The 18,315-nt window shown below is 39.7% G+C and overlaps 1 protein-coding gene across 2 annotated transcripts in view; it reads left to right on the top strand.

Annotated features, from left to right (window-relative positions):
• The window catches only part of UBE2E3 (ubiquitin conjugating enzyme E2 E3), a 58,039-nt gene extending 41,943 nt beyond the window's left edge, over positions 1 to 16,096 (top strand). For both annotated transcript variants that reach the window (XM_027678424.1, XM_027678423.1), the window contains exons 4-6: positions 10,461 to 10,593; positions 12,349 to 12,496; positions 13,583 to 16,096. In XM_027678424.1, the coding sequence (XP_027534225.1) occupies positions 10,461 to 10,593; positions 12,349 to 12,496; positions 13,583 to 13,680 (379 nt within the window). In that variant the 3' untranslated portion in view covers positions 13,681 to 16,096. The remainder of the gene's footprint in view (positions 1 to 10,460; positions 10,594 to 12,348; positions 12,497 to 13,582) is intronic.
• Positions 16,097 to 18,315: the final 2,219 nt, after the last annotated feature.

Genomic DNA, 18,315 nt, shown 5'->3' with positions numbered 1-18,315 from the left:
TTGTTAGAGAGAGCAGTAGTTAGGCTGGATCTGGCTTTTCAATAAACAGATTTTACTGAGTGAGTCTTGTTTCACTTAGATGTTTATTGACTTTTTTTCCCCCGAAATGATTATCATTTTCACATTTTTCTTTAGTGTAGTACACCTTTGTGGAGTAAAATGAACTCATATCAGACATTGATTTCTGTGTATTTGTATGCATGATGCTTTCTCTATTCCTTTGAATTGCTATGCTTCTAGAACTAAAACTGGTATTCACAGGGGTTTTAATGCTTTTTATCCACAAATTACATTTATATATTCTCTGTACCGAGTGTTTCTTCAGCTGTGTCTAGTTCTGCATTATACAAAACAGATTCCTATCCCCAACTGCTTTTGTTTTGAAACTTTCCAAATAATCATATTCAGTGAAGTGTATACTGCTGGGCTAATGTTTTAGCACCCCAGTCAAGCCTGCCCTATGCTTGGTACAGGACAGTTACTGCTCACGGTGTTGGGTCACTCTACAACTTACCTACCACATGAACAGAGTAGGATGGTGAAGAATTAGAGAGAGGATCCTGAGCCTCTACTTTATAAATAGAACACTGCAGATGCAGAATTGCACTTGCAGAGTAATTCCAGCATGTTTTAGGCCAATTCAGGTTGAGCTGCTGCAGCCCACCCACTTCTGCCCTACTCTCCACTGCAGCAGTTCTTGTGCTGATGGCATCCATGCCAGTCTGCAGCCAGCTGCTGCTTCCAGGCGTCCTGGCATCAGTCATGGATTACTTCTCAACCCATTTAGCACCATAGAGCAATTTGGAATGGGATTTCACAAGCACCGCTACAGGTGTCAAGGGAGGGGACTGGTTTTGTTGGGGTTAATTGGTTGTGGGACAGCATCGGTCACCATGTGCTCAGGTCTCCTGGAATGTTTATACCCCAGAGATTTGCTTTAATATATTCAGATTGACAAAAGCCTATTTGCAGAATTGTTTTGTTGAAAGGACAAAGGTAAAAAAGAAACCACCTGATATCAAGTAGTAGATTAGATATATAAAAATTGTTAACAATGATAAACTCCTGCCCAGCACTGAATGTAAAACTTGTAATCATTTTGCTTTAAGCAGAGTTTAAAGCCCATAGCCAGAGTTCTGATGTTCATTTTAGAGCATGAATCTTGTGGGGGGGAAAAAAGTGAAAATCTCATTTAATCAACCCTCGATGTAGGAAATTTTGTTAACCAGTGTGGAAACCAGACTAAAGACAGGCCTTCTGAACATTTGACTGTTGTGTTGAACAGAGTTCTTGTTTTTTGGCTGATCAGATTCATGCCCCTTCAAAACTGGTAACTGCTTTCAATTTCAGTAGTCCACATAGTGACCCCAAGCATGTTTGGAATGGAGCCAGACTTGAGGAGGTATCTGTGATGTAGGGAAGACCTTGGTATACGAACAGGGAAAGGATTATTTTTTTGGAGAAATATACCCTTTTACTAGTTACAGAGATTTCCATTACGCTTCTGTGGTGTCAAGTTAGTCATCTGACACAGGGAGCTATGGCACAGCATTTTCTGGTTTGTTAGGCTGTACAGCCTGATGTGGAAATGGATAAAGGCAAGAGGGAGGAAGTATTTAAAAGTAATGATAGAATTACATTTGGGAGAAAGCCTGTGCTAACAGGTTAGGAAGGCTGAACCAAGAGCTGACTTTGATGATGAAAATACAGACTTCCTTTGAAGGAAAATATTCAGTGATTGCTACGGGTTAACATTCAGGAAGTTAGTATGAAACAACTAAAGGTACAAAACTAATATGCATATATTAAAGGTCATTAAATCCCTAAGTAGCTGCTTCTTATTCAGGCTATTAATGTGTGGTAATGCAGGCAGGCTATCTGGCTGGCTGGTTTTGTCTTTCATCTACTTCTTTGTGGGCAAGCTGGAACTTTTTTGCTGAATTTGAAAGCTGATTTTTTAGAGGAGAGGGGAAAAGGCAACTTCTAACTATATTGCTGTGAAATGAAGGAGTAGCCCAATCCCTGACATCCTGGAGGTGGCAGAGGAGGTGCCACTGTGGGAGCACCAGGCATGTTGGATGTTCATCTCCTTGACAGGTGGATACACCCACATTTCAGTGAATGATGGAGGTGACTGGTGTCTAAAACACATGGATGCCATAGACCCGTTGAATGATCTTCTAATAATGTAATCTCAGTCCAGTGGGTAAGGTGGTGGTCTGGGATTTGGGAGATTTACATTGCAGTCACACTCCACAGCACATGTTTTCTGGATGGCATTAGGCAAATGATCTTGTGTCTGAGTGCCTCCGTTTTGTTTGTGGACAGAAGCCATAAACAAAGGCTGCACAATTTCTCAGGTACGGTGTGATTCTTTCAGTATGAATTGTAAGAATCGGTATGGAAGCTAAACATTGAAGAATAAAATATACCTGTATCCCAAATGAGTTTTGTTTATGTTAGGGAGTTCAGAAGGATCTCTCTAATGGAAGAAAAGCCAAGTTTTCCATTTTTGCTAAATTCAGGTTTATCAGTAATTTTGAGTGGAAGGAAAATGTGAACTGTGTAGCTGCTAGTCAAATTTCTTCAAGAGAGTGATTTGGCCTTAGTGCAAATTGAGCTTTATACCAACAGCAAGAAAGTAGTACGTTTTGGGACTGGTACCATTGGTGTTTCAGCACTGATGACAGGGAGCTGATCTTTTATTTTATGCTAAATTACAGCTTTGTTATTATAAACACATGGCAGAGTAGCAGGAAATGTTTCCCTTTACTGGCTGTCCTGCTCTGTGTTTTAATAGGTAGTATGGATAATTTCTCTTGTGTAGACATGTGAGAGGGACTTGTATGCAGATTTGAAGTTACTTAAAATAAACCAAATGTTCGGCAGGAACTTTCTTCATGCCTGTGAGTCCTGAGATTTCGGTTTTGAAAAACAACTCATGTTTGGTAAACTTTTTTGTGTATAGCCTGGGTACAACTCCTCTGTCAAGCACATAGACAGAAGCAATCTAATACATTTTGTTACATGGTTTAAATTCAGTGTTCCTATATTAATTTAGCAAATTGTGTTCTGGGATTAGTTATTTTTCAAAATAAAAATTACAGGAATTCTGCCTCCATAATTGGCTAGGGTTGTTCTGGAAGATGGAAAGAAGCTGAGCAGACTTCTAAGAGTAGCAAGAAAAGTCCTAGGAACTAGCAGGAATACAAAGAGGAAAGTAATGCTGAGCTACAAGGAGGAAAGTAATGCTGAGCTATTGTAGCAATGAACTAATTTGGCAGTGGAAAAACTGCCAGCTTTCCAAAAGACATTACTTGGGTTATCTACATATTACAGTTTTGATGGAATTAACAAATGATTTGTTACTCAGCTTCGTTTGGTAACAACAGTGTATATTCTTCTACTAATGGCAAGTTTAGCACTGGAGGTTCTGTTAGTCTAAAACATGTCTTTCTCTGTAGCATGACCAGTAGCAGATCTTCTCTGTAGCGTGACCAGTAGCAGATCTGCACTCAGCCAAATTCCCCTCATGGCACAATTTGATGTGAACCAAAGAGGCCACATGATTTCTAAGCCGGAACACGCAGACTAAAGTTTATGCCCTACACTGACTGCACAAGAGCAACTGGTATGTGATTAAGCACAAAGCTAATCCGTTGATGTTTTTTGAATGTGTACAGTTTGGCCAAGTTAGTTTAGGTTGGATCAGCACTTTGCTTTGAGTAGCCACGGTGCTTTTGATCTGGCAGGAGGAGCTCTTAAGTTGGATTTGCTTTGCATTGAACCATGTCCTCAGGCACAAGTCCTGCACTGCTTTACAACCAGCTGAAGTATCAGGGGATCCATGAGTTAAAAATAGGTTTTATTTTTTTTAAACAGTAATTTCTAGATTTCAGTCTTAAGGGCATGATAGACCTTAGGGAAGTGACAGAAGAAAAGATTTGTACAGTGAACTAGACTCTGTGTATCCTCGTTTCCACAGAGCCTGTGTGGATCTGCTAGAAGCAGTAAATAACCTTTTTCGGCAAACAGATGTAGCAGGTAGTTCAGTGGCAGGTAAAATAAGAACAGTTGTAGCTATATGAAGAACACAATAGACTGAAATTTTTTCTTTGTAAAAGATTGCACATAACCTGTAAACCTTAATAACAGTGAGCACCATATCAAACAGCGTTTCAACATGGTTTTGATACATTGCTACAGACAGCCCACGTGTCCAACCTTAGAAAAATGCTGAAAAAATGCTTAGAAAAGTGCTGAAAAATAGCACTAAAACCAGTGCTATGCTTGTAGCTCTTGCCAGTGAAACCAGTATGGTTTTTGTGTCTAGAGGATGTACTGTCCAGATTCTGTAAGCAGAGGTGCTTAGGCACTGGTGCTGATTATATGAACACTAAGAATAAGTACTCCAGAGAGCCCTGTAAACAAGGCGTTAAAAAATAAAGAAAATGGAAACTTCTGTCCGTGCTTGACACAGGTCACAGAACTGAAAGCCACCCACAAACTTATGCCTTTTAATTAATGTTCATTTTCTTTTTTGCACTCTGTAACCAAAAATACAAGAATACCTCCACACTTGGAAAAAGAGAATTAAGAAAAAAAGGGTAGTGGACAAATTTTCTAAAAAATATTGAAAATATCAAAGCAAGAAAATAATCTGAGCATCTTTATTTTCCCGTGTTTAACGTTAAAATACAACTACTGGTAAGTGATTTGTACTCTCTCCAGGCTTTACTGAGTAACTCTCAGACAGCTTGCACAGAGATCCTTTGGTGAGATTATTTTTTGTTCTTTAATTACCAACAGCATGACAGTGTGTATCTGTAGCTAGATAAAAGGCTAGTGTACTGCAAGATAGTGTGTGAAAACAGAGCTAGACAGCCCTTGCTCACTGCATAGAGGGTGAGGAGGATTTTCTCTAGTACTGAGCTTAGTGGCTTGAGTTAGGAGCCAGGCTCCCCATGCAGTCAGTGAAAAGTAGGTGTCACCAGAGGGAGATGGAGAACCTTGGTTGTAGGGAGTACTTAGATGTTCCTTCTACTGCAGAGTCACTGATCTCTATCCTGATTGTCTAGGAAGTCTGAGGTGCAAGCATCAGCATCCACACTAGGTATCCTGCATGGTAGATATGAATCTCTGCCTCTGTGATAAGTTGGAGTTACCTCAGCCTGGGGCATTCTCCTTTGACTGGAAATGAGTCCATCAAGCTTGGAAGCTTAGATGGTGAGGCAGACAGACTCACTACACATGGGATCTGTGTATTTGTCTGAATTGTACATGCTGATAGGATCTGTTGCAGCCCCATTAGTCTCTAGTGGTGTGGTACTGAACCAGAACATCATCCAACAACTTTAGCTGAGACATTGCTGTCCAAAACGAAGCTTTTTGTGCTGGTAACATGCTGAGTGCTTTTTTACAGTAGGATTTGTAAAAGTCAGTTTCTGAAGCTGTGTTGTGGATTTTGCAGATGTAGCATTATAAAGCACGAGGTTGTGGATCATACCTGAGGGCATTCCTTCTTCCTTTCCTTAGTATCTTCAGTTGAAATAAGAAAAATAAAAAAAAAGTCTTTTTCCTCTCTTAAAGCACTGCCTTCACTAAGATTGCTGTAAAAATTATAATTATACTATTGTGACAGAGTTGTTGTGATTGAGCAGACTGTGAAGAGCTTCAGGAATTTTACTTTTGCTAAATCTCATTTTGAGATAAAAGTTTGGGAAGGATGGAGGGAGCTCTTTCCCTACCTAACTCTCACTCCAGGTGCCTCATTTGGTTTGTTAGCTGCTGCCTTTGTGATTGTTTTAGAGTTCTTTTCCAGCCTTTATGGTTCTATTATTCTGCCTACTTGGGTATCAGACCTAAGGGCAGAGCTTTTGAGAGGAGAATGTGGGAAAATATTCCACCACTTTAATCTGTGCTATGTAGGCACTCCTGATGATTTTCTTGAGATGTAGACTAGTACTTTAGTTTTGTGGTACAAATGACATAAGACTGTTTTAGGGTCTGACAGAGTTCACTGTCAGAAGCTTCCTAAAAAACAAACACACACACATACCCCCAATTGTACCCTATTACAGACCTATATTCTTTATCATAATAAAGCATAACACAGAGTTAACATCAAATCTAGCTAAATTACATTTTCCTTCACCCTTTTTCTTCTTAATTATCACAGTCTCAGTACTGTGAAGTTTCATTCTGTTGCCAAATTTAGAGCCCCGTGTTTCAGAGGAGTGCTGTTGACAGAAGCGCATTTAGCAAGTGCAGAAAGCAACATGCTACTAGCATCATGTAGATTGGAAAATTCTTGTCCTAGTTTCTCATCCTGCAGCTAGTTCCATATGGGCAGCTTCAATGCATTTTGATTTAATGAATTGTAACAAAAGCTGAATTTGGATTTCTGTAACCACTGCATCAGGAGTTTTAACAGGCTTCTTTCTGGTGTGAATGCCGCTGCATCCGTGTGAATGCTCATTACACTGTACTGGAAAAGCTGTTCTTCATCTTCATGAAACTTGAGAGCCAGGGTTCAGCAGAGTTAGATTTGAAGGACCTAGTGTGAACCCATGGGCCTCTCAAGTTTAACCTCATGTCTTTTCAAATTCACAATCTGAAGTCACACTTGTAAATTAAATCTGTTCAGTGGACTAGCTTGCCTAGGGCACGGTTATAAATCCTTTGTCTTATCTGGATCAGGTACATATCCCTCAGTAAAGTGGCACAATGAATATTTACTTAGGAAGCAGATGCAGCCAGTTAACTTTATCTATTTTTAAAAATCAATCCAGCTTTAATGTATGAAGTAAACCCCCCTAATTTTGCAAATAATATTTTGTCATTTCCATTAAATTGCTTTGTTATTTTGGCTGAGATGTTTTTAGCGCATATTGTAAAAAATTAAGCAAGTGGGTTTTTTATTGAGAATATACTGCTGGTGCCTTTACCGAATTTGTGATGTCCTGTAAGCTAATGTAGGAGGGCAGCTGGCTGTTAAAAGTGTGCTGCACAGGTATGCTGTGTGGTCGAACCACTGAAGTTGTCATCAGACAATGATCTTGCTCCATCAAGATTTTGTGTTTAGGAGATAATTTTATGTCCATATGGATTCCATGGGGGAAGTCATAAGGAGCTGTGTCTCTTCATGGCGAAAGGAGAAGGGGAAAAAAACCATGTAAGCTCCCCATTGTAGTGCTCTGCCTGGGGTGTTCTGTCCAGTGTGGCAGACAGTGAGAAAGAGTCCTAGGCTGTCACTCATAGTTTTCAGGGTTTAAGGTGAGATGCTTGAAGCCTGTGCTTGCCATAGGACAGTGAGCGTCTTGAACACCAGGAGAGCTTCTGGGAATGAAGAGCTCAAGTACAGCCTCTAGAAGTATCTCCTATACTAGCCTCTTTAGTGCCTAACAAGAGGACAGTATTTCTACTCGGTGTTGGGAGAGTCAAGGCAGTGACACTCTTGCAGCTCTGTACCTCAACCGAGGTGTGGCCTGAGGCAGGACTGCACTTTTCTGCTCTGCCTACAGTCATCCAAGTGGGTGTAACCCCACTGTCCTGTCCTTGTGGAAATCACTGCAGAGGCTGAGACTGCCATGCATAGGTCTGGTATCTTCTGCTGAGTTGTAGAGAGTGTGGGTTTGTTTACTTCCAAAAGAGATTACCTTGGTATGTATAAAGAAGACAAAGTTGAGTACGGCTGGCTGAGGATGATCCCTAGTGGAAATACACAGGTTGTAGGAGCCAGCTGTGATATCTTGTGTGTGTCTTCTCACACCAATAATGTAGCAATTGCAGTGATTTTCAGGCTGCTAACGAAGCAGGGGTACCTTTTACACCACTGACAGTGAGACACCAGCTGTTAAATAGAAATTTCACAAACCTCATTCAGATGTAATGATTTAACATTTAAAATTTTCTCCTGTACCTGAGTGCGGTTATTGTTACAGTTTTATGTTTCTGTGACGTTGCAGAAGTTCTTCCTCAGCAGTTAGGATGGGTTTCAAACACAGCATTTTCTTCCTCTTACGAGGTTGGGACCTTGTTACCTTTCTCGTGTTATGGCCCGATCCTTTTATGCATTGCTAGTGGTAGTGGAAGGGGACAGCAGGTAGCAGCAGGCAGAGAACCACTGCACTTAGCTTGTGGTTACCAGCTGATAGATGCCCCTGCTCTGACTTGGCAAGTGATTACCAGATAGTTTGGCACTGGACTGGTACCACACTTAATTGTGAGTGATTCACTGGGCTGAAATATATCACTGATTTAAGTCATCTATTTCATTAATCTGATTGAATTGCATCCAGCTGTTAGAGGTATATGAAAGAAAGGTACCTGACACACAGGGCAAGAACATTAAACTCTGCATTAAACTATTAGGACATATAATGCTGAAATTGAATTGCTCCATAGAAATTTGATTTTCAAGCACAATACTAATTAGCTGTAAGCTTGATGAGTGTCAAGAATTAATTGAAATATTTCAGTGGCCTGTGTGGGTTTTAAATATTGTCATTATTGCCCCAATATTTTCAGTTCTTACACTAATTGCTTTTTAGGGAGCATGAATAAAATTATCTTTTGGAGCGACTGAGGGTACAAATGGTTCATTATATCACCAAAAATGGACCTCTTTATTTCTGGATTTCCCTTTTTTTTTCCTAAAAATTATCTAATATCTTTCTTCCACTTGTATGCATGCATTGCAAGTAGAAAGGTAAGATGAGTGATTTTAGATCCGAACTTTATTTTGACATCACTTGTAGTTATTCTTTCCTAGCTGTGCTCTGGAGACCAGCACTCCATTGTTACCCACTTTCATTCTGGCAACAGGAAAATAGCTACTGCTTCATCAAATAATTTTTTGTTTTTAATTAAATAGGATGTCAGCCAAATTCCATGATTATTTTGTCCCATTTATGAAAGGCCTACAACATTTGATACATTAAATGTCTACAAGATAAAAAACATCTTGGAAAATTATGAATTGAAAGGGAATTTGTAATCAAATTCAGCTTTTGGGTTTTTTCTCAAATATGATTTTAAAGTAAAAATAGCTAAATTTTTGGTGTGGGGATTGCAGATGTATAATGCAGACTGCTCATATTCCTTGTCTCTGATGATTGTCTCCACATTTGACTACACAGTAAGGATGAGTGTCCAACATGCTGTGTTACAGACTGCAAACATATGTATGACAGATACGTGAGGTGACGTTACATAGGAAGAGCCTTAACACTTGGAGGGCTTGCAGGGAGGCTTCTCTGAGTATTGAGCAATTCCATAATCCAGAAACTCCCAGGCTACAGTGTGGTGCCATGCCCTGTCACTTGCTTCATGTCCAATCACATATGACAGTCCTCTGTGCCTGTTCCTTGGGAGCACAGAGGGGGAAGGATGAGGACGATTCACCATTTGTCTGTGTGATGTAGGTGGTGCCTGGGAAGATGCTGAGGAGAGGAGAATTGAAAGGATCTTTTGCAGTGCTGTGTTACTGTCTTACCTGCATAGATGTGATGAATCTACCATGTGAGCTCAGCAGTGTTGTTTTCCATAGCAGTCAGTATTGGATCTCAGGATGTTGGATTTAGGCCCTTTTGTGGAATGTTAGGTTAGTTTCTATCCAGACTTGCTTACGTATTTGATTTTTTTTCTTTTTTTGTTTTGCAAGGTTAGATGGTTACTGTGTGATAATAGCCTTAATGATAGCTCAAAAGTCAAGAAAATGGTGGTTCATTATCCCTTCTTTCAAAGCTTTACTTTAATAATTAATTATGCAATAACCCTTCCCCTAGTGAGAAGCACATTCAGCATTGTACTTCTTAAAATAAACTATTTTTGGCTCTTCATCTCATTGCTGGTTGCCCAGAGGCATAACACAAATATATCCTGAAGAAAACAGTTATTTGGAATGACAAATTGAGTGCTGTAAGAAGCTCAATTCCATGTTACTTGATTCTCTCTCCCTTCCCTAGTGTTGCTGCCCAAGGGTGTAACATTTCACTCTGGCCTATGAAACAAGTGACAATAAATGTGTATCAATATACTTGAAAGTCCCATTTTTTATGAAAGTGTGATCTGTTAAATGCTTGGAGAAGATGAATGTGGTCAAGATGTACAACTCCTTTGTGTATGAGTATTATGTCACTGGAAGGGTGTGATGTAGAACCTCAGAGCAACCACATACTCAAGAAAGCAGATCTGGGGATCTGTTTCAGACAGTGAAAGTCCAGTAGATCACAATCAGTCTGTTTCATTACTGAATCTCCAAAGGGATTGCAGAGTACTCAGCTTTTGTGCCAGTGTAAAACACTGAACCCGCTGAAACCATCTGGAAATTAGGCAAATGTGAAAGATAGGCAGGTGTTTTTTATAAAACAAAATGGAATGGAGAAGGAAATCCATAAAATGCCTCTCACTGAGGTACATCTGACTTTCTTTTTCTCTCCTCTTTGTTCTTTATGCAGTGCCGGTCCTAAAGGAGATAACATTTATGAATGGAGATCTACTATACTTGGACCTCCAGGTTCTGTATATGAAGGAGGCGTTTTTTTCCTGGATATCACATTTTCATCTGACTATCCATTCAAGCCACCAAAGGTAAGGGTAAGGTTTTTGCTGTGTTTACCATTTTTTCCCAGGTGAGGAGAATGTAACTTGCAGCCAAGTGAGTGCACATCACTTTCTGAATATCAGGTTTGTTTATGGTCCCTTGAAAACTACAAGGTCCAAAATCTTGGCTTGCGGTCTCAGAAAAATCCTATCTAATTTATTTTGTCATTACCGCAGTCTGTTTCCAAGCTTCACCAAGTGATAAATGAGATGATAATTCTGATCAAGAGGTAAGATTCAAGAAATTTTAATTGTAGTAGAAAACAACACAACACCTCCTTATGCTTGCTTCTTTTCATTCCAGCTACTAAAATATATGTGTAATAAAGTCTTTCTGTTATAAGCCAGATTCTATATTAAATATTATCATGTAATTTTTAGCAAAATATTAAAAAGCTAAAATCAGTTTACATAGACAACTAGAGTGTTATATTGTGACTTCAAATTGTGTAAATTACTGTGATGATTTCCATTATTATAAAATGTCTACTTACTCCTGCTAAGATCAGCAACCTTGTTTGATAATATTTTTAAGCAAAAGCTCTTTTTATTAAATTAAACTAATCCTAACTTAAACTAAAATGTCAATTCCTTGCTCAGAAATAGTATGGACAGTTAACAAATTGTGATTTATTAATGGATATCAAAGTTAAAAGTTTTCCCTTCTCCCCTTCCTTACTGCTGAATTACAATTCTTGACTGAGTCACCAGAAAAAACACTGCTGACATTCACAAAACTAAATACATTCTACCACACAATATTGTACAATTTAATGGTTTTTGTGGCTCTAACATTGATATAAATCAAATACCTTTTTTCATTCCCAGAGCGATTACAGCATAAAGAATAATATACACTCCATGTATTTCACACGTCTCTGAAACCCACACCATTTAATATGTTCTGACATAAGAATGTTATAATGAAGTGATGCAGACTTTTAGACAAATTCCTCACTCAAATCTTGAAGTTTGTTTTTTTTTAGAGCATGATAATTTTTGAATTTTCAGGAAACATTGTGGATTTCCCCCGCTGCATCAGTTTGAAAAAGAAAAATTTCCTTATCTTCCTTATCTTCTTTGTGTAATTAAAGCACTCAAATAATTATTTGTGCAGAATAATGCTCACATGCTCTATCGATATTAGTCTGAAATAATTTAAAAACAGGATGGATTTAGTTAGTGTAATAGCATTGTTTTGGCTGTATATTATATCCTGCCTAATGAAGGGTAAGACAAATATTTCATTGCTAATTTAACAAGAAAAATACAATACTTGAGTTTCAAATGTTATTCTTTAAATATTTTCACGGTCTGTATTTATGACTTGTAAAGAAAGAAAAAGATCAACTAATACTGCACATGCAGACAAATTCTGTCAATTTCTTCACCTTCAGAAACCACAATAAAGTTACATTTGTGATCAGAACATTCCAGATATGCAGTGTGTTTGTTAAATACCTACGGTACTATAAAGTAGGTCCTAAATTTTTTGTGGGTACCAGAGAGAGGGCCTGTGTGAAAGCAGTTTATGCACCTAATCTCTTCAAGGCAGCCGTGGCTGCAGTCAATGCTCACTCCTCTTTCAAACAGTTGTGGTTTAGAAGATGAGCAGAGTGGAGCTGCCTCCCCAACAGCTCTGCAGAACTGGGAGCACCGTGAGGTGGCTGCTCAGAGCCAAGGGGCACCATCCCTGGGCAGCACTGAATGACTCTCTCCCTGTCTCTCATGCTGTGATTCCAGGTTACTTTCCGTACCAGGATTTATCACTGCAACATCAACAGTCAGGGAGTCATCTGTCTGGACATCCTGAAAGACAACTGGAGCCCTGCTTTGACTATTTCAAAGGTTCTTCTGTCTATTTGTTCTCTTCTGACAGACTGCAACCCAGGTAAGGAGCTGATAGTTCACTGGGTGTCTGCTCTTAGTCGTTTGACTCAGTTGCTGTGGAATGTAATTTGTCTATTTGATTGCATGCAGATTAAATAAAATTTAGTATTTTTTAAATTTAGGATTAAACACTCCTGATTGGATGTGGTGTCCCACATTCAATGGCGCTTTTCACTCCCATAGCCCAACAGAATGTGAATAGCATTAGGTCTTTTTTTTTCCAAAGGTATGATGGAGAAAATAAGCTGATGTCATTGAAGGTCTGTATTGCAGGAGCTCCAGCAAGTGAGTGGTTTATCTAGGAAAGCAACAACATTCTCTTGAGTTATAAACTCGTAAATCCTACGTCAGAAGGGACCACAGGAAGTCTCTTCTCTTAAGACAGCAATTAAAAGGTTTAATCTTGCAAGTACGAGGGAGGTGGTGTTCAGAGAGATTTCTCCCTTTTTCGAAGAGAGTTCCTTATTCCTGTTGGGAGGGAAGGAACTCCTCTGGAAGCAGTACAGTTTCTCAGCAACAACTGTGCCACCAGTGTCATTACACAATGAATGCTAATTGTCTGCAGTCAGGGCAGGAACTGAGCAATAGTGCTGAGGTGACAATTCATTTATAGAAAGTGGTCATAGTCAGGGAGAAATGGATGAACCTCTTTGGTACAAAGGTCTGATGACTTTTGAAGCAAACTGTGTCCTCTTGGTGTGGTGCTGCAGGCCTGATGCCCTCACACACACAGGTCCTTTGCAGGTCTGTGACAGGAGTGCACCAGGCAGCACTCGCTGAATGTCCCCTCCACCCAGCAGCCCTTCCACAGGAGTGAAAGCAGAGCACCTGGCTGGGGCAAGATTCATTCCTATGCACATAACCACAACAGATTTTGCTGTTTTCTTTCTCTGTTCATTGTCCCTCGTGTGCTTTCTTGGAAATGTCATATGATAAGAGCTCCACTATATCTCACAGCATTTTCTGGTCTAACAAACACTATATTTTGGAAAGGATGCTGTATTTCAAATCATGTGTTCATTTTGGTTTCGTTTTTTTGGTTTAGTTGTTTAATGGTTTCTGATGCATTTTCTCCTGCCTTTTGCAGCTGACCCTCTGGTTGGAAGCATAGCCACTCAGTACCTGACCAACAGAGCAGAACATGACAGGATAGCCAGACAGTGGACCAAGAGATATGCAACATAAATGACAAACTACTTGTGCAGTGTGAAGGTGCAGAAGGCAACTTCGCAGTGTGCAACAAATCTTTATAGCCTTTACAATACGGACTTCTGTGTATATGTTATACTGATTCTACTCTGCTTTTATCCTTTTGAAGACTGGGATACTGCCCCCCCAAAAAGGTAAATGCTATCAAGAGTAGAAGTTTGTAGCTGTAGATTAGTTATGTTTAAAATGCCTACTTGCAAGTCTTGCTTCTTTGGGATATCAAAATGTATTTTGTGATGTACTAAGGATACTGTTCCTGAAGTCAACCAAATATTATAGTGCATTTTAGCCTAATTCATTATCTGTATGAAGTTATTAAAGGTAGCTGTAGATTACTAGGAATTATGTCATTTGTATTAAACCCAGATCTATTTCCAATATGTGGTACATGCTGTTGTGAAAACTGTTTTAACTTTTACCTTTGTCAGTTTGTAATGAAAGGATTTCCTTTTTCCCTTTGTAGCTCAGAGAGCACCCAGTGTATCATCTCAAACACAATAAACATGTTCCCCATGGAGTAGTTTCTTTGTTTTCCTATTTTAAATTAATATTTTAATAAATTTAATTATAGTAACAAGGCAGGGCCAATGTATCACAGATCCCTGTGGATAATCTTTAAATTAATATACATAAGCAAGGGTTTGCTATTAAATGTTTAATGCTCACCTGTGGATTGTTTAAGTTTTCCCTGTTTTGTTTTTAACAGAACAAGTGAAATTTCCACAATTTTCTTAAATTTAGTACTATTCAGGTTTTTCTTAAGTTGAAATGAGAGCATTGCATATGCTTGCTCCAGAAGTTAATGTAACTGGTTGCTTCAGGGCCAGTCTTGCTCTCAGAACAGACTGCCTCGGTCTTGCTACAAAGTTTTTTTGCAGGACGAGGCCAGGTTAGAGATAGTTTGGTGCTTTTGTTTCCGAGTAAAGCAAGTTGGACTTGCTGATCTAGAGAACTACAGTTATCCATTGAAAAAGGTCTTCCAAAGCATGATTGAACACTGCATTGTCTGCCCAGAAAAGAGTGGAGTAGAATAAATTTAATCAGATTTTTATGACACAAAAGCAGTTTGGGGGGGAATGAACCTTTGTTAGTAAAACAAAATCTGCAAAACTATTTTAGACTACTTTTCTCCCCTTTCACTTTCTGGCTTGGAAATTTTGTAACATCTGTAAGTAACAAAAATACAGCTTTATAGTGCATACAGTTTAAAAAGTAGAGTCACTAATAGTTTTATAATTTAAGCTTTTATAGGTTGCCAGTCACAATATTGATTATAAAAAAAAAGAGACTTGATTTCTTTAAATGATTTTTAAAATTACACTTAATTTTAAACTTTACAGTCTCCCTTACTACGTGGTGGTTTTGGAGATAATGTAGCACTTCCATCAATAAGATGCTCTGCTCAATTAATATATGAAAACCGAATGTTAAGTTTAAATATTAAAGCAATAGAAAAATGCTAAAGATTTAGGTCTAAAGTTAACCATCACTATACAGGTCCCTTGTTTTTGTATCACATAACCTTTGACCATGAATTGTCCACCCTACTTTAAATATTTCTACAGATTCCTAAAGGTGGCTTGAAGAACTGTATATCCCAAATATCTCGACCTAGAAGCCAGTCTCTCTTGGTAGCTACAAGATAGCTTTAGAGTTCAGGTTATAAAGTGCAAAAGGGAATGAGAAATGGGATCTGGCAGGTGAATATGCCTAAGTCAGGTAACACACTAATGCCAGGAGATGAAGTGCTGGAAATCACTGCTGAAGGTGACCAGAGTTTCTCATCATGTCATTGGATGTGTGAGAAATAGCACAGATTGGCAAAGAAACAAGGGGCTATCACAGCCGGGCTGGACATCAAAGTCTGCTCACTGCTGACCATTAGTGCACTCATGGGTGACACGGTGCTCCTACAGCACTCCAGTGACCTTCCAGTGGAGAGCAAACTGTGTATTTCACAGATTAACTGTGTTGCCTACAGAATTTACAGATATTTATATCATAATATATTATGGTATAAAAATACAGGTTTTAATTCTAATTTTAATGTATTTTGGTTTTGTATTGTACCTACAACTTCAGACACCTAGGTGTACAAATGGGATGCCTTGTTAGTGTTGCCCCATCTTGCCTTCCTTGCAATTGGATCCTTTACACTGAATTCCCATCCTTTTTTTTTTTTTGTTGGTTTGTCATGATTATGTTCTTTTTTAATGTAGTTTTTTGTGTGTAAATTTTATATTTACTGAAGTAAAGGTTGTTTTTGTGTAAACATTTAAACTTTAAAAAAAAAGAAAAGAAGCTAATTTTGTTTCTCAAGTTCTCTCTGCTAAACCATGCAGTAGAAAGAAATTTGTATTGTTAAATAAATCAATTAGTTGTTAAATGAGAATGTGTGTCTGTTTTCATGGGGAGGGAAGAAATCCCTGCTGGAAATATATCCAAAATACCAGTTGCAAAGAGCATCTGGTGTTTCAAACTATTTCCTTCCTGGCTGTGCTGGGGTGAATACTGGACGCTACCAAAGCACAGCACCGATCCTCTTTTATAGTTTTAATTTTCTGTTCTATCTAATTATCACCAGTCACTGGCCTCTGTATTTGGGAAAAAGTGAACTGAAATGACATTTTTGTGAAAAGACCAGCTGAAGATACTGCACATCCCCTCTTCCTCTCTGTTTTGGATGGACTTTTCGTCTTCTGTTGTCTTTTGGATTTGTGGGGGGAACACATGCACCTGTCTGGGAGGCTGCCCTAGCTGGTTTCCACAATGATCTGGCATAAGAAGATCTCATGTGGGAACTGGCTGTCCCAGCCTTTGAGCTGTGACACTGCTGAGGAACAGAGAGGGGCAAACACCTTTTCAGCTGAAGTGGTGGCTACATTCAGAGCAAATACTTTGTTCTATCAAGTGAGAAGGGATAAGTAAATGTAAGTGTATTAAAAATAAATGTATTTCATACAATGGAAAGGCAAATTTGTATTAGCCTTGTTATTTCTGTGCTAACATGTTCTTGGTGAGCTGCTTCATGTTCTGTGGTGTCTTAGTGATGTGTGGTGCACCTTATGTGGAGACAGTCTCACTGACCAATGTTGACTAGTGATTATTCGAAGTCTACAACCAGGAAGGGAAGGGAGTCATAGAAAGCAAGACTGTAGGGTAACCCAGGCCATGGGCCAGGCTTGCACAGCCTCATAAGGAAAGCAGCAACTGAACCAGGTCTGGTTGGTGCTCTGCTCCCTCCCTGCCTCTTGGGGGAAGAGGAAACTCTTCCATGCTTTGTGGCACACCAGTTCCTGCTCTGTACCAGCCTATTTGTGGCCATGGGTATTGCAGACAGTGAGACCAAGCTTCTCCCTTTCTTCATCTGTGGGACCCAGGTTTGTGGCCTCGCCGTGGTGTTCTCACTTGCCTGCACTGTGACAGGAGAGCTGCAGGGTTCTGGCTGAGGGGCTTGGTTCTGGCTGGGTGCAGCTCTGAGCCACAGGGCAGCCTCGGGTGCACGGCTTCCCCGTGGCCCTGCCCAGGTCACCACAGCACTGTGGGGAAGAAGCTGAGCCCACAGCAGCTTCTACATTGATCTTGTGGTCTTCTACCCCTGTGGTTTCGTCTGCGTGGGCACAAGCAGCAAGGACTCCTCACTCCAGGCTGATGAGTAAAATCCAAGAGCCTGCATTTTCTTCAGCAAAAGTTAGCACTGGATATTTATGTGAAAGAAGGAAGGCTTATGCAGGCATCCTGAACTAAAATAGCTTCAAAGGACAATGACAGTAGCGTGACTAAAAGGAGATTTGATTCAGCCATAAACCAGCATTGTGTTTCTGCAGTCCGTGCTATAGCCAGGGAAACAGATGCATTTGAGAACTTGGTGCTGCTTTGTGTAGTGTCTCTTCGACTTCTCCTTGGTGGCACCACTTGCATTTGTATTGCACTGTAACTTCCAAGGCTGAACCACAGCTCCCTTTCCTTCACTAACCAACCCCGACTGAAAGTGGCTGCAGAGGGTCCCAGGACAACAGGAGACATCATGTAATAGAGCACCTGTTCTAAAGGAAGAACTGAAACAACACCACGAGTGCTTGTACTGCTGCCTGGCCTTGCTGATGTCCATGAGAACTGGACATGTTCAACTGTTCAACACTATCAGCTTAGGTGCCAGAGCAGATAGTGCACTTGGAAGATAATGCTGAAACATTTGCAGCAAAAGGGGGCTTTTGTTTTTTTATCCTTAAAGAGAGAAACCAGCTTCAGCTTGTCTCTCCCCACCTCTCTGCATGCATGTCTCTGGAGTACAGTTATGACTACCTCTGTTGCTGGGTAATAGATGGCATCCAACGTAGTAGCAGCAATTTGGGAGATCCATAGAAATAAAAATTGCCAGGAACAGATAGAATAAGAGGTGCAGTATGAAAAATATACATATCTTCTGCCCTCTTGGCGACCAGAGGCTCTGCACCTAGAGAGGTGTAAGATGTGATGGGACCACATGCATGAATATAAATACATAGAGTTGTCTCTCTTTCACTGTTGTTGCTACTGGTCTTCCACAGCTAAGGTGTGGACAGCCCTATCCTTTTATGTAGTGTTTCCAAGTATTAGGAAGCATTTTGT

The sequence above is a fragment of the Neopelma chrysocephalum genome, unplaced genomic scaffold, assembly GCF_003984885.1.
Source record: "Neopelma chrysocephalum unplaced genomic scaffold, ASM398488v2 Primary Assembly neopelma1_44, whole genome shotgun sequence".
Classification (NCBI taxonomy): Eukaryota; Metazoa; Chordata; class Aves; order Passeriformes; family Pipridae; genus Neopelma; species Neopelma chrysocephalum.
Note: the sequence above shows the minus strand (reverse complement) of the source record. Positions and strands in the feature narration are given on the sequence as shown.